This window comes from Pleurodeles waltl, chromosome 7 (genome assembly GCF_031143425.1).
Source record: "Pleurodeles waltl isolate 20211129_DDA chromosome 7, aPleWal1.hap1.20221129, whole genome shotgun sequence".
Lineage (NCBI taxonomy): Eukaryota > Metazoa > Chordata > Amphibia > Caudata > Salamandridae > Pleurodeles > Pleurodeles waltl.
In genome coordinates, this window is record NC_090446.1 from 311587771 (window position 1) to 311605045 (window position 17275).

The window sequence follows — 17275 nt, forward strand, 5'->3', positions numbered from 1 at the left end:
CTCCGAAATAAAATTGCATCAATAACCCCAGATATTCTAGGCCTTTGTGACCCAAGGCAGTACTTGCATCAATGACCCAGCCAAAAAGAGTGAGCACTAATGGCTTCCAGTATCAGTGGCTAAAGCGTGGGGTGATATTCAACTTGTACCGTGTGTGGGCTGACTACATACAACACAAGCATCAATAGACACAGGCTCAATGTTCTCGGGAAGTAAGCTTCATTAGCTCTAGCCAGCAAAAGCGTCAATGGTCCCCATGCATTAAGTAGTGCCAATGACGCCAAGCAATACATGCATCAATTGTCCTTTGACAAAAATTTAACTTTTTTTAAACCAATTCAGAAAGACTCATTCAATTGAACTTGTTCCCACAAAGTTTTCTTCATGAATGAGACATTCAATAAAATCAGCCTAATGACCATAATCTTGGTGAAATCTTCTATAAGGTCTGTTCTCGCCTAAACATTTTTGCCATATTTTATGAGGGGGCGTGAAAATTGACGTTTTTTTTTTTCTTTTTCCTTTTCCAAACTCTCACCATTTCATATTACAGTTGTGGTGTTCCCTCCCCTTATTCTCGCCTCAATACAGACAATGGTTGCTGCGAGTATCCGACTGCATTGTAAATAAGGCTCCCACTTTTTTTTTTTTTTTTTAAATTAACGAATGGAAACGATGCGTTTCCGGTCTGTATTTGCAAAAGCAGAAAAATACCGAAAATTGTGGTTCTTGTGAGTGACTTGCCATGCATGATGTCTTTTGTGAATTACAGACCAAGGGCAGAGCAGATAGACTGCATAAGTAGTTGTTAAACTGGATGAGATTGCCTTAAATACAGGCATGTTAACGTATATATGATGTATAACGGTAATATTTACGTGTGGGTATAATTGGTTATATTTGGCTGCTTAATTTGGTAAAACGCACCAAATTACGCACAGTTTTTCCGTTTAATTTCATTTATTTACCCCTAAAATTCAAACGGGAATGCACTCGCTGGAAAGCGTTCCCTTAATATGGGAACACCTTGTTTGATCCGTTTACGATTGTAGAAGCCTTGAAATATTCGGCCATCAAAAAATTCAGGAACTTTTAAGATTCGAGGATAGTAAATGTATACCTTTCTGATGTACTACATAGTCAAAATAAGGACACTTTAAAATAACTCAAGATTATTTGAGATTAGCCCTGAAGAAGTCGTTGGGGACAAAAGGACTATCCCAAGACGAAACACGTGTTGGCTCAAGATGTTTCTTCATGAAAGTTATTGATTATCAGAAGATGTGATCCAATAAATCCTGGATGGAATTGGACTCTATAAAGACTGGCGTGATATTTATGATTGCGTTCACTTGAATTCTACTCACTTGAATCTTGACCAGTTTGACCGCTAAAAGTGATAAACGTTGTTAAAAATTGTTTTACAAGAAAGAAGAACAAGGGGGGACCTCACATTGTGTTTATCATTGTTGGGTTTCTTAGAGCCTTTAAGGAAGGGGTGTTTTCCCTTGTGTAGGTAACCCTAAATGAGATTTTTGGCCAATTAGCTTCCTGAGCACCATCAGTCCCCTTTTCTTTACACCCAAATTCTCTTCTGTAGGCAGATGAAGTCTTTGAGATCCCTGAGACTTCCAACAGGAGGCAAGCTCTACTTCAAGCCCTTGGAGAACTTTCTCATGCAGGTCACACAGCAAAGTTCACCTTTTGCCTCCCTTAAGGCAGAAACAGCAAAGCAACACAGCAAAGGGGTAGTATGCATTCTTCAGCTCTTCTCCTTGGCAGAAGTTCCTCTTGATTCCAGAAAGATTCAAAAAGTCTGGGGTTTTGGGTCCAATACTTATACCCATCTCTGCCTTTGAAGTTGGCAAACCTCAAATTAACATATCAGTTGTTTTCAAGGTCCTTCCTTGGCAAGGCCCCAGATACATCAGGGGGTTGCAAACTGCATTGTGTAAGGGCAGGCACAGTCCTTTCAGGTGGTAGTGACCACTCCAGCTCAGTTGGCTCATCAGGATATTCAGGCTACACCCCAGTTCCCTTTGTACCACTGTCTAGGGGAGAGGTGCAACCAGCCCAACTGTCAAACTGACCCAGACAGGGAATCCACAAACAAGCAGAGTCACAGAATGGTTTAAGCAAGAAAATGGCTACTTTCTAAAAGTGGCATTTTCAAATTATCAATCTCAAAACCAACTTCCTTAGATGTATTTTTAAATTGAGAGTTGAGACCCCAAATTCCATATTTCTATCTGCTCCCAAAGGCACACTGAAGAAGTTATTTTGAGGCAGCCCCCATGGTAACTTATGAGAGAGCTAGGCCTTGCAACAGTGAAGACCAAATATAGCAGTATTTCATCGTTAGGAAATGTAACACATCAGTCCATGTCCCACCTTTAACATACACTGCACAATCAGTGCTGCACTAGTAGCATTTGGTTTACAGGCCTTGGGCACCTCTAATGCACTACCAGTAAATAAAATATGCCAATCGTGGATAAATCAAAGTGAATAATTTCTATAGGGAGCACTTGCACTTTAGCAGTGCAAAAATGCGCAGACAATAAACCAGAAACAGTCCAGTACATCATAACAGGTCATAAGGCAAAAAGACAGGAGAGACATCAAAAAGCTCACAGGTGTAACATTGTTTATGTTGGCTTATCATTTTGGTCTTGTTTGACTCCGATAAACATTGGCTTTGTTTTTTTTAAACTGGTGTGGAGTCCTGAAGTAGTGTTCTCACTGTTCTGTGCGTGTAGAAACACTTTATGCATTATGTATGAGATAAGCCTTACTGCTTGTACCAAACTAACAAAGGGGGGGGGGGGGGGGGGTCTTAGCTGTGCGACTAACAGACTAGAGTGAGGGTCCCTACTTAGACAAGATGCAAATCAATGCCAACTCGAGACCCCATTTCTAACACTCACCTACCAAAATCTCCTCACTTGTGACCTCAAAAGGGGTCACATGAAGCAGCTTTAAACCAGCAGTTGAAGAGCAAATTATATATGTGATCCCATTTAGTGGGAGCAGAATTTATTGAGGGTCAGGCCAAAAAAAAAAAAAAAAAAAAAAAAAAAAAAAAAAAAAAAGCGGAACAAATTCTGAACTATGTTTGATTAACCTAAATGCAACTGCATAGGGAATGTAAAGCACACATTACATTAAACAAAATACAAGGTAAACTAACCTTCACATTATGGGACCCCCAACCCCCTTTAACTTTCAGTTGAAAAACAAGGACATCAACTGTGTTGCAATGCTTATTCTACAGAAAGTATGGGAAGTGTCTTGATAAAATGAAACTGTCTGGAAGGGTCTTCTCAATGAAACCTGCACACTTCAGCCTCTGCTTTAAACAGTCCAGTATCTGAGAGAATGCTAGATCTGAAGCCAAACATTCACTAGGAATCTAGTCTGTGCAAAGGTTAGCAAACTTGATTTGAAAAGTTCAACTAATACTGTTGGATGACTCATCACCATATGCTGGATAAGGAAATGCAGTGGAGTTACTGCTCAAATAGACTACAGACTCCTAGTTCTTTAGTAGCATTTTGCCACTTTTTCTATACCCCTGGAATTACCAACCAGACCAGCTATAGCCAAGAGGTTATACATTGTTTTGTGCCACAGAGAGCATAGCTTATATAATCTATATTAACATGAAATGTTTCTGAATTAATGTGTGATAATGCCGCATAGAAACCGAAAGTGAATTTTGCTTAAACGGGCACTTGAAATGTGACCACGGGGAGTGGCTGCCAATGTATACGGGGGCTAATAATGACTAAAAAGGTTAATGAAATGTTAAACTGAATAAGTTTTATACTAATTATTAATGTTTACGTTATTGAATTTGTGCTGAAATCCTTGTAGGCCTTAAGTTAGCATGAGCCGAAGCTTAGCTGCTTGGCCCTCATATTAAATGTATTTTCCTATCTTGCAGTGTGCTGACTTGCAAAAGGACAGGACTTCTTGTTTTCTTCAAACTAGAGGCTGAATGTAACCATAGCAGATCCGTTCTCACGAATTCTTCTTTGCTTGTAGGGTGATAGACAAAATGCAGCAGTGTAGATTAATGTAATGTACAAGGTCATTCAAACCGGTGAAGACAATGGAGCTACAGACCAGAAGATGTGCAAAGAATTACAGAAAGACGAAATCATACCGGACGTGCTACCTCTAAAGATGTTACTCATGTGGACCAATGAAGTGTCTGTAAAATATGGGTGAAAGATTAACAACAATTTGTTTTTCCATTGGCTAAAGATAGTGGGATATAACCAACAACATTTTAGGAGAATGTAAAACGACAAAGGGATAAAAACCCATGACACGGGGAGTCTTTTAGGTGGGTTAGGGAATGCTATTGATTTATCCAGAAACATTGTCACTGTTTGGTGACTTATTAGTTTGCTTAAAACCATCCTCGTCTTTAGATTGCCCATTTTACAATTTACCTCCTTATGAGGAAAATGCCCCCTTTTGCCCCGGAGCAGAGTTCTGACTGATAACGAGTTGACTGATGTCCTGAAGACAGACTGAACCTGTGCACTGACCTAAACCTTGGAGGGTAATTATGACAATGCATTTGTTATTTGTCTGTTTGCTTTTCCTTTCTAGGTACCAACTGCTTACTTTTGACAGAAACCATAGCTAGATTTTTTCCAAATTGGTGTTCTAAATTGTTTTGCATGAAGCCCAACATGCTAATGCTAATCAGTGGTTAGGACAGGTGTTCACTAAACTGACGCAAATAGACAAACAACCGAATCTATGCTTGTTGAACCGACGCGTTAATGACATTCTGCTAAAGTTGATCTATGTTCACGCCGTGTTATGTTTTGATATTTATGATTCTTGCCTTAAATATTATCAGATTTGCCATATCGTGACTATGCTATTTTGTTTCTAGGTTTTGAGATCAACACACTTGCTCTTAGAATTGTAATTAATAGGGAATAAAACTCATAAAATTCTACTAAACTGTGTGGTTATTCATGACAGCAAGGTCATGGTAGTGCTTTCAATTGATTAATGACTGACTAAAGTGAAATGTATTGTTGTGATAAATATTGGTGACATTGCTGCATTGATTGACATTGATTAGCTATCTTGTCCTAAGGTGTCTCTCAACTGGGTCAAAAGATTCATTGGCCTAAAACGAGTCCTGATGTGTAATAATTTATCATAAAGGGACACTAACACCATTGTTTCACAGTAGTCATCTATAAACGACAAAGAAACAGGTTTGGAGCATTACCTTAATAAATCTTTATTAAACAATATTTTTACATTGTATTCAGGCATAAAAATTCTACAAAATACAGTTTAAGCCATTCTATACCAATCTTGTGAAACTAAAACTACTCACATCCACAAACGTTCAAGAGTTAAACCCAAAAACCTTGACATGCAAGCTTTTAGAAGCTTGGTGGGTTAAGTGCATAAAACTAAGTTGTAAACCATAGCAATGGTTTACATAGCTATCCATTTCATATATACCTTGGAGAAGTTAAGTGACAATGTTGACAATACTGGAAGCCCAAACAATCCAGCATCAGATCTGAAAGCTCTTTCGGAATTTTGACCTTGCAAGCTGCCGTTTATCAAACCACCGATCATCTGGAGATGGAATAGCAAAGTCAAATTGTTTGATACAGTGCGCGGTCAGAGAAGCCGCAGAATCTTGCTCCTTAAATTGTGTGTCATAAGCAAAAGACTTGAAAGTCAAACTGCTGGCTTTCCTGGGCCCTGCCCCATTCCAGTTGAATGACATTGCCGAAGCAAGAGAAGACTTCTCCACAGATATGGGGGTGTCACACTCTGCCTCCATGCTGTTTGGTGATCTCCATTCTTCTATGCTTGTATCAAGAGATAATGTGTTGTCGACTGGTAGATTGATTTCTGAAAGTTCCCACACTAGTGGAGTGGGTTTATGTAGCCCCGAAAGATCAATCATGGCCTCAGAGATCTCTAGTGATCTAGAATCCTGACTCTCCGCGGGTAGAGGTTTCTTCTCCTTACACTTGCATGGGGTGGAGATCTTGTTATCACAAAAGAAGTCAACAATTGAGTTATTGAACCTGCTGTTATGTTCTGAAACCAGTGAAGACAAATCCAAGACTGGTGCAGTTGGGGCAACTGGAGTCTTGCATATGGAGGCCAAACTATCAGATGTGCCCAAGCCCTTCTGCATGTCATCAACTGCCAACTTTGTTGATTCTGCCATAGCAAGAATTTTCAAAGCAGAATTATTTTCTGCATAGAAGCTGTGGAAAGAAGTAGAGTTGACTGACATTTCAGTCATAAAGCAGTTCTCAAGCATCTCCATTAAGGACGGGTTAGAGGAAGGCACGTGCAGGCTTCCACTACAACTACTACACCTAATTTTGAGAGCTCCACTTCCTTCAACATATGGGCTGTGAAACGGCGTTGAAATGTAACTTGATGAGTCTGCTACAAATCCGTTTTCCATCAATTCAGTTAAAGTGACATTGCCAGACGGTACCAAGAAGCTGGCACTGTGACTGTGCGAGCTATGGCCACTCCAGTTGCAGGACATTGTGCCAAATAGTACGAAGAACCCTAAAACAAAAACACAAAAAAAGTGTATTAAGGAGGACTTCAATAACCTGAATATGCTTTAGCAATATTACCCAATATCTCCTTGTGTAGACAAATATAAGCAGTGATATTACAAAGCCCCATCCTATCTGACAACTATACAGAATTAAACTTCTGGATTTTACTCAAATAGGGCACAGAATATGGAGACACATTTGTTGAAGTCCTTAAAATTACCACACCTACTTGACAAATGCATTTCATACATTTGTCCACTATAAACACATCCAAATTATCCCCTCCTATCCAGTCCATCCAAATGACTGGACTCACATGTGCACCACTCCGACATTTCACGTCATTTACTTGTTCACCTCAATTAGTCTAGCCTAATTGAGAACTCGATTAAATGCATGAGATCACAAGAGGACGAACTTAGGTTACTGAAAGTAATCCTACAAAAAAAAAGGAAGCACGTATTACTAACCTATCTATTTAATTCTAAAGTTGGTTTCTGGAGTAGTGCGCTACTTGCTGCAAAGTAAGTGCCCTGTCTGGGGTAGTAAACATAAATACATAATAAACCACTGTGGTCCTGCTCTAAAGGAGAACTTGAAACATGGCAGAAGCCTACCACCAGAGGGGAAGGTCAGATGTTAAAATTACATAAAGGTGAAGGGCAGAATATTTGCACCATTCGGAGCCGCTGACAATAACTCAGGCAGCATTACATTTCCCACTGCACCAATCGAGCAACCAAATACACAATCAGCCCTGGCCCTCCTCCAGTAGAACAGGGAAGCCCAAACTGTCAGGAAAACTAGCAACCCTGGACAAGTTAGTCTTGTAGAACATAGTCAGAGAAAAAGATTGGAACCTAAGGCACACCGAGCTTGATAACTAGGTCATGGAGTAGCCTCCAAAGTCAGGGAGTCGCATAAAAACAAAAAGGCAACGTGGAAGTCTAACACTGGCAATTGTTTGGACCACATTCCGTATTTTTGCCCACTGCAGTGGCAGAGACCTTTGCAAGCACTACACTCGCCTCCTACCGTTTAGAGAGAACTCATGCTAGTGTCTCAAACAATGTAGACGATAGCAAAGCAGTTTATTTACCAAATTAAGTGACAAGGCTGTGGCTGGTTAATGCAATATCTGGATGAGGAGCAGAGTGAATCCCTAAGTATGTGGGCTGCTTAGTTCACATTTTTTACATGCCAGGCCACAATTGCCCGCTTGAAACATAACTCTCAAGTCCTAGGCCATGCCAACAGGCACAACGTGCCAGCTCTACATCCACAGATATTTAACAGAAGCTACATCTAAACAGATCTGAGTAATGCTAAAAAAAAAAAAAAAAAGAAAAAAAAAAAGAAAAAAAAAAAAGTAAGTTAGCGTCACCGGTTTGGAACAATACCAGGCAGACCACTATACTCTTGAATATTAGGTTGTCTATTTAGTAGAATTTAAGCTCTCCCAAAACGAGACGTGACAAGCAAATCCACAGAGTGGTGGACATTGAACCCTCTGTGGGTGCTAGTTGAACTGTGACATTCATCAAGGAATGAAGAAGATGTGCAAGAACACGGAGCTATCACTGGATTATCCTGTGCGCGTTCAAAGCCATCACCACACACATTCCCTCAGCCCCGCCCACCAAGTAAAGGCGTGGTTCAATAGGGTCCTCTTACACTATCCGCCCAGACAAGAGGACTTACTGAGGTCTCCACAGTTGAGATCATGTGCACTTTATAACGCTAGCAGGCATGAGGCACCGGGCAACCCGTATCAATGCATTTAGTTTGGAGGGCTCTACACTTCTCCTCTTACTGGTGTCATGTGAAAAACTTTGCAAGAAGACAGTGGGAAATATGAAGAAAAAAAAAAAAAACCACGACTCGAGAATGTACCCCCGAATTTCTATTGAAGAGGCAATTTCAAGCAGGAGGCACATAAAATAAAGCCCTTTTAAGCAGCGCTTAATTTGTAAATAAAAAGGTGCCGGTGCTCAAAGCCCTTCTCTTAAACACGCGGCTGCTGCAATGAAATGTGCGAACACGGAATACTGAGACAGCTTAATCCCGAAGCCATCTCGGGCCTCTTTAATCCATTTAAAACCACTCCCTGCCCCTTTAGCTCACACTTGCAGCTTTCTGCTCTCTCATTGTGACGCTTTTTCGATGTTCTCTTCATCCGTCTATCCCAAACGTGTCTTTTGTTCGCTGCAAATGCGTGAGGCAGAAGACTAAGCACCGGCCCTCAAAAATAAGTGCCTGTGCTCAGCACCGGAAACAACAAGCACAAATTAAGCACTGCTTTTAGGCTTCAAGAATAAGTCTTCCGCCTGGTCTGTTGGCACGTATGCCTTGTGCTCTGCTCCGCTGCAAAAAGCTCTTCTTTTGGGGGCCGGTGCTTTAACACTATCAACTGAACTGTGATCCTGCAGTTATGAAGGGTGGGGGGGATGTTTGCAAGTTCCTGGTGGGATGAAATTGAGGTCCTACGAACATAAGGAAATAGGCCTCTGAAACCCATTTATCCAACCAACTGCAGCCCTCACGAGCAGCGCTCGTTCAAGGCATGGCCACATCAGGCGCTCCACCCGAATCGTATCAGAATCTGGGCAGAAGATCAGAAAGTGGAATCAACTAATTTTTTCTGTGTCACTTCAGACACTTTAGTTGAGGCTGCTGCCATTTTTCTGATATTTTACCTGCAAAAGGGGCGTCAGTGTTAGCCCACTAGCAAGGTGTGGCATCTGCATTTGAAAAGCGGCATCTGCCCTCTCAACCACTGGCTGCTCAACCCTGGATAGCGTTTTTTTTTAGGGGGGCCTCAATTTGACATTTCAGAAGTCTGACACTTGGCACTGCAGCAGCTTCTACGCGTTATGCATTCCACATTAGTCACATAATACACCATCGGCTGCATTCTAGCTCAAACAGATCAAAAGTTATTACACGCTACACAGCAGCTCCTTCCCGTTAGCTGTATTTTGGTGTTCAAGGGGTACCAATGTCGTCTTGACACTTAATTGCCAAAATAAAGAACTAATTTTATGTTCTGCCACATCAACCACATAATTTACCTCTAACTGTATAATTGTGTTAACTGTTCTCTAATTTGGTCCTCCACTGCAACATAACATTTCATATAGTATCTGCCATTCCTGGCTTTCCAGCCAGGATCATTTTGGTGGCAATAGTTTTGCATTGAACACTGCCATTATGTGCTCAAAACCCAAGTACATAAAGTGTTGTCGGATACAATAGCATCATTTGCCTATGGTGTTATGCATGACATCAAGCCATTTGGCAACGAAGGTTTACATTTTTAGGATGTAGCCTAGTCTATTAAATGTGGATTGTTTCACATATACAACTGAATATTCTCACACTGAGGGTTCACACTTCCACATTATGCACTAGAATATGCTTTGGAAATGCAAGTTTTTGGGAAGATTTACTAAGTCACAATGCAACAGGACGACCTGCTGAGCTGTGTGAGAGCAGAAGTGTGCCACATCTACTATGACATGACATTTCTGCTCTCTCCCTGCACTGGCGCACTGTGTGCGCACACACAAGCACCCATATACCATGCTGCAAGGATTATTTGTGCAAGAAGGGATACCTTCCTGCACAAAACAATCCTTAGACTCCTTTTACCATGTGCTGCATGTGGAAATAGAAATTAACTGGTAGAAAGATTTCCCCTAGTTACACCTCACTTGGGAAGGCGTACCATTTTGATGCAATCAGATTTACAGATCGGGGACTCTCAGAATTCATGGGTGTATATATGGAAAACACCATGCTTCACCCCTGGAACACCTTCTCAATGCGGGGGAAACGCCATGCAGCAATTTGGGCTGCCTTGTGTTACTCTGAATTTAGTTAACTGTGCAAGGTGGCTTTGTAAATGCCACTCAAAGGTTTGAATTGCCTGAATGAGAAAGGGCAGATTGACCAAGATTGCTCTGCCCTTGAGTCTTGCATAATGTAAGATTTAAGGCCGTTTCACTTTGTTTTGTGGGAGTATTGTTGGGGGGGGGGGGGGGGGCGGTAAGATGAAGGGAAAAACACTGCATGTGGTGTCAGGATGGACATCACATTGTTCCCACACATACAAAACAGATAGCTAAAAATAAAGAGGGAGTGAGCGGAGATAAAGGACTGTTGTAAGTTCACCCATGAGCAGAAAAACCTGCAAGTACCGAAGTAAGCCAAGCCACCTTTTAAGTGAGTACATGAATGTATGTTCATTTTAGAGTGCTAAGCTACCACAGATGTGCTTCGCCAATGGGTTCCACATGTAGGGCTAGAAAGCATTTGCCTCCAACACGGTTGTACACGTTACTGGTTCCCTAGTTTGGGCAAGATAGTGTCCCTCAAGGTAATATGCATCTCCACCCTTTGTTAAAGTCAGGCCCATATTAGGCCTATATTAACAGTGTCTTGGTAAGCTGAAATATTTATACCATGTTGCTCCACTATAAGGCTCAAAACAGGCAGTTTGTGCAACAGGAGTTACTATTCCGTCCCCATCACACCTTTTACTGGTGAAACATGCAGTTAGATTAGAGTGATATGTAGGCCACAGAAATTTAGAGTGCACAACTCAGAGGAATGTAGAAGTGGAGGAGTTGTGACACCACTCAAGCAATATTTCATGTCAGCAGCCTGAAGTTCACGCTGCAGTTACTGAGACCAGTTAATGCTGTAACTCTTGGTGTCATATCCTGCTATCTTGCTGCTGTCACTGAATCCTACTGATGCCATTCACATGAATGTTTGTGAAACCATGCCCTTGCTATACTAACAAACATTCCCTACTAGTGGTGCGAAAAGGGATGACAGATACAGACTGAAGAGATTGAAATCCAAGAGCTCTTGCTCTTACCCAGATTCACATAATCTATTGAAGCTACAGGCTATATGCCTGGTGTTTAAGGACTTCTTACCATAGAAGAAACGGAAGGCTGATGCAGGTTCACTGCAATGATATGGTACTGCAACAAGCAGGGCAGAGTGGTGACCTTGGTCCTGTGCCGAAAGGGGCTATGCCTCTTATGTTGTCATCACTGCATCTCCCCAAATTAACTACCTGAAGGGATCTTTAAATGCCAGGAAGGACAAACTCAGACAGCTATGAACTTGCACCCCAAGGTGATACAGCACATCTTCTGAAGGGGGGGGGGGGGGGGGAAGGATGGAGGGAAGAGGCACTGATTGGATTGTTTCACCAGAGAACATGCCATGTCAATACATCTGCTTACTGAGGTTCCCATGAATGGCCTCTATGAGATGGATTCAAGTGAGTGTAGCATGTCACCATTTTGCCAGTCCTGCCTAAAGCTCTGAAGATTAGTAATAAATGGGCCAAGGTCATCCTAGTGACTCAGATTCAACCAAGAGTGTGGTACCCAAACTTCTGGGTATGAGCATCTGACCTCTGATCAGGCTACAGCTATGAGAAGCTTTGTTTCAACAGCAGGGCTCTGCATCACAATCTGCACTTCATCTACCACCTGAGGTTTCGGAGGCTATCCCCACAGCAGACAGCCGCCCCCCCCCCCCCCCCCACCCCACCCAATGAAGTCCACTTATACTGGGCACTGCAATACATTTATAGCCTGGTGTAGAGACTGCTAGAAGTTCCTTACAAGCCTGTCAGATGTTTCATTGTTTTGTCTTCAGCCCAACAAGGTCTCGCAATGGCCACAATTAAAGCCCAAACGAGGTGATATAACTTGTGTTTGCCCAACCACCTTGTTATAAATCACCTGTTGGTATGTTGTTATAAATGGTTTGATACTCATGTTTCGTCCCAGTTTGTGAGGGCACAGTCTGGTCTTAATTTAATCCTAGTGTTCCTCATGTGCACCCTCCTTCAACCTAGGCCCCAGCTTCTAGTTCTGGAGAGCTTTAAGCTCTCCTGTTTCACAGCCTGACACCACTTTACTTCCCCAGAGAAAGTGGTGTTGATGATCTGGTCAGCCTTTTTGACAAATGTTATTATTGACAATTGTTCACAAACTCATCCTTCCAGTGTTTTGCTCCAGCTCACCCCTCAAAAAGAGAAATACTATTGTCCGGACCCTCAAGGAGCCTTGATATTTCACTTATGATACCAAAAACCATCAGGTAATTTATCAGTTCTTTGTGAAAAAAAAAAAAAGGCAGTGTATAGAGAATTGTCAAGGTGCATTAAGGCTTTCTATGCATTGGCCAAGAAGCAGCCCAGAAGGACCGAGGTCTGGCTCCACCAAGGATACTGCATGACATCTATCATGCCAGGCCACGGGCATTTGGCCAAGCTTTGATGGTACCGCTTTGGTGTCCACTGTAAAAAAAAAAAAAAAAAAGGGGAATCTGCAATTAGAAGTGCCCGTATTACTTTCATTAGTTCTTTGTGGATACTCTGTAAGCATATTCCTGTCTTCTTGTTTACCACATAAAAATGGACTGCCTCCTGCAATTGTACAACGACAGCCTAATGGCACGCTTCTTCCACCCCCCCCCCCCCCCCATGGAGCCTTGTCCCTCTTTGAGGATGGTCTTCTTAAGTCTTATATATTTTACATGCAACTTGTTTGTGAAAAAAAAAAAAAAAAAAAAAAAAAAAAAAAAAGAACTTACTCACATTTTTTTTACTCCATGTAGTTTTCACTTTAGCTTAGAAGTTTTGTATGTGGTCCTGACGAAGCGCAACACATGTTGACCTTGTCTAGTGGTTGAAGTAAGTGCCTTCTGCCATTATTCTGGAGGAGCGTGGGAACATAATTTACTTTTCACTCTACAGTGTTTTTAATCTTGACGGGCCCCTGCCTTGATCAATAAAGTACGTTTTTTTGGATGTTCGAGCCAGTTTTAATTTTTTTTTCTATCCAGTTTTAATTTTTTTGCCTGTAGGTTTAAATCTATCCCTACTTGCTCTAAACCACAGCACAGATTACAATAAAGATATCTGGCAAAGAGACCCCTTGTGGGGCCCGTCAGACATTTCAGCAGCGGTCTGGCAAGGAGCAAGCCCTATGATGAAGCATGACATCTAATGGATGTGTGAGGGCTCCTGCTTCTATACATAGAAGTGCCTAGTGGCTTCCTGACATCTTTTTTGAACAGTGTACTTTGTTTTGACATGCACATAAACACTAAGGTAACACAAGCACTTTGCCATCCTTAGTTCAAGGTGCGTTTTTCTGTACAAACCCACAATGGTGCACCTGTTGCCGTTTCTGCTAGTAATGTCACTGTTGGTGGTAGCATACATTTAGCATGCTTTTTTAAAATAAATTGCCCCAGCTCTCATGCTTCACGGTCTCACAGCTACTCTTAAATTTAAGATCTTACTTTTCTTAAATACATTAGCCTCACATCTTCAAGCCTCCATCTCAAATATGGCCCTCATTTCACTTACACACCCATTTCTGCCCATCTTCATATAGTCTGCTCTCCATCTTACTTCTCTCAAGATCACACTACTCATCCCTACAGTCCTCTTAGGGATCACATCTTCCTTTCACACGTCTTCTAGTTTCTACTTCTTACACCCTTCTCAAAAGCTTTTTCACCTTGCAATGAAATGGTTCTTACAGACATGTTCTATTCCATTGCACCATTCCAATCCTCCTTTCCCTTCCAAACCCAAGGGTACTTGGCCTTTCACCTACAACCTCCCCTACAGCAACTCTCCTCGCTCATTTGTTTTCAAAACTCAAGCTTTACACACACACACACACTTTTTACTCAGTGTTAAAAATTGGGCTTCTGGTTGGCAGAGGAGTGCACCTTGTCCAAGCAGGAACCACAATCCTAGTCAGGTAAGTCAGATACACACCATAAGTTAACCTATGCTCACCCTCTGGTAACTTGCCACTAAGCAGGAAGGCTTAAGAGGCAATGTGTGAAGTATTTGTGAAACTTCACACATTAACAGTGAAAACACCACAAAGACTCATCAGGTTAGAAAGATAGATCTTATTTATAAAAAATCCAATAAGTAGAGCGCAAGTTATGAAACTAAAGAATAGAATAGTAGAGTAGCGCTTAGAAGCAATAAGAGCTTACTTGAGATATCTGGTCACGCTGGACCAGGACAAAGTCTGGAGTTCAGGGGGACCGCCACAGTGTGGGCCAGCAAGAGGGGACCCAGTGAGGACTGCTGAACAAGAGTACCTTAATCCTAGTTGTGTTGATGGAGATGCAGGGAGCATAAGGCAATGCACCTGTGTCGATTCCACAGCAGAGAAGTTACAATTTTCCCCACACAGCAGCGGTGATTTGGTGGCTCTAAGGTGTGGCAGTTCTGAAAAATGATGTGCTGGTTCTGGCCTTGCAACAGTGGTGAGTCTTTGGACTTGATCCCCACAGTAGAGTCCACACGTTTGTTTCAAGCCACACAGAGGCTATGCATCTGTTCTATTTGGAGCAGCACCTTGTACCCAATTCAAAGGGCCCAGGATGGATTGCCTACTGTGAATCTTTCCCTGCCAAGTGGTGCCAGAGTCCAAGTGCTATAGGTGACAAGTTGGAAGTTGTGCCCCCAAGACTTCAGATGACCTGGAGGCAAGCCAGCAAGCCCTTGGAGTCACTTTGGTTCTGGGTTGGAAAGATTGAGGTCCAGTCCTCACTACAAGTGAAGTAAGGTAGCAGGTCAGTACAGCACGAGTCCAGTAGATTGACCGTCCTTTCAGCAGCACAGCAGTCCCTCTTCCTGGCATAGTATCCACCGGTCCAGAAGTGAACTGAGTTGATGGTGTCTGAAGTCCAGTTAGTGGCATTCTGTATGTAGAACCTGTATGTAGTACCTTCACTGGAACCTAGTTACAGAACCTGGCAACTGTTACTAAGAACCTGGTGACAGTAACCAGGGGATCTGACAGTTGGAGGAAAGAAGCAGGGAGAAGGCTTGTGTTGGCTGGGGTGTTTTATATGACTCTTAACTTAAATAAATCACAACAGATCTCATTGTAAATGCTGTCACTCCTCATTTCATTGGCGACTAGGTAGAGGAACCCATCGACATTTACATCACGAGCGAAGCGAAGTGGTGTCAACACCCCAACACTATTGGATTTGCGAAGCTGTGTAAAAGCTCACCTGATTTTGATAAACTCTGGCAGCTTTGGTACGAGTGCCGCAAAGGTTCAGCTTGTTAATGTGGCGGAGACTTAAATTCCAATCCGGAGCTGATCCAGCGCAATTTCAATCAACGTAACATAACCCATTCAACTTGAGTCCTCTGCTACCAGCCTCCGTGGTGTAGCGGAGTCTTGGTGTGAGCAACAGTGTGTGGCGGTATCAATTTTCAGATCTTGTCTCTTCCCGCGTTGTGGCAACAAGTCGCTCCAGCCGCAACCAGCAGTATAGTTGTGCTCTTGGGGTTCTGCGCTGCTCTGGAGGCGTTTCATGATATGATCGCCATCTTGGCCAATTTGACCGTTTCCTTCGCAGTGCAGCGATTCAGCTGTAAGTTCGGTTCAGCTGTAAGTGAAGGGCTGCACTAGTTGTGTGAGAGAGAGACTGCGCTCCTGTGCAGTGAAGCTGCGGAGAGCCGATTTAGCCAACACGTGAGGTGGCAAATTGGCTTATCAGCTGCTATGCTTCTCCACAGTCTCGGACGACGTATCCTTCTTGGACTCTCCAAGAAGTTGTTCCGGGTGCCAGTAGGTGGCGCTAAAGCACAAAGGAAGAGATGGAGTACTAGAAAAATGCTTCCTAGAGCTGGGACTGTAATTTGTAAAAAAAATGCTTCCTAGAGCTGGGACTAATTTGTAAACTGTTCTGTAGAAAAATGCTTCCTAGAGCTGGGACTGTAATTTGTAAACAGTTCTGTACTAGAGATTGTGTTTTTATGGATGAAATTTTAGTTTGAAATTTAAATCTTCTCCAAATCTTTAGTTTTAAATTCCTGTATACTGCATTACTGCAAGACAGTAAAACACTGGATACAAATTCAACAATTAATACTATTTTGCATGATAGAGTGGCACAATTTTTAAAGGAAATATTGATACCTTATTTAATATTATCATTCGCCATGCAGAATGTAACTTGTCCCCCATTTTTCTTATCTTCTCCTGGTGAACCACAGATTCCGTGGAAGAAATGGAAAGGTGTATTTGCACATTATGCAAGAGTTTGTGGCACTTCGTTGAGTGCCGGGCGCAAGAGGTCACTTGTTACACTGCCTAGGGGCGGAAGGGCAGGAGGTTTTTGAAAATCTTCCTGAACTTGGTTGATGATGCGAGTGAGCTCAATGATTTTGAGATTTGTATCAAGAAACTAGATTTACATTTACCTAAAGTTTCCACAGATTTAGAAAGGTATCACTTCGGGAAAAGAGTTCAACACCCAGGTGAATCTGTAGAGGATTACATCACAGTTCTCAGGAAATTAGCCTCATCATGTAGTTTGGGGAGTAATAAAGAGGAAAGGTTAAGAGACCAATTCATGTTGGGCTGTAGCATGGAGAAAGCAAAAGAATCCTTTTGGAACAAGGATAATCCTTCTCTTAGTGAAGTGATTGTTATTGCTAAAATGCATGAACATAGTTCAGCTTGTGTTGAAGAAATTAGGAAGACAAATTTTACTGAAAGAGAATGATGTACATCTTGTTAGTCATAGGAAGAGCCAACAAGAGAGGGTGAAACCGCAAAAAATGGTCAAGGAGAATTCGAAAGTCAATAAGGAGAAAGAAATTT

The 17275-nt window shown here is 42.1% G+C and overlaps 1 protein-coding gene across 2 annotated transcripts in view; it reads right to left on the reverse strand.

The window, feature by feature from the left end:
- Nucleotides 1-5256: 5256 nt before the first annotated feature.
- LOC138304057 (uncharacterized) overlaps nt 5257-17275 on the reverse strand; it is a 191855-nt gene continuing 179836 nt past the window's right edge. For both annotated transcript variants that reach the window (XM_069243760.1, XM_069243759.1), the window contains one exon: nt 5257-6588. In XM_069243760.1, the coding sequence (XP_069099861.1) occupies nt 5561-6565 (1005 nt within the window). In that variant the 5' untranslated portion in view covers nt 6566-6588 and the 3' untranslated portion in view covers nt 5257-5560. The remainder of the gene's footprint in view (nt 6589-17275) is intronic.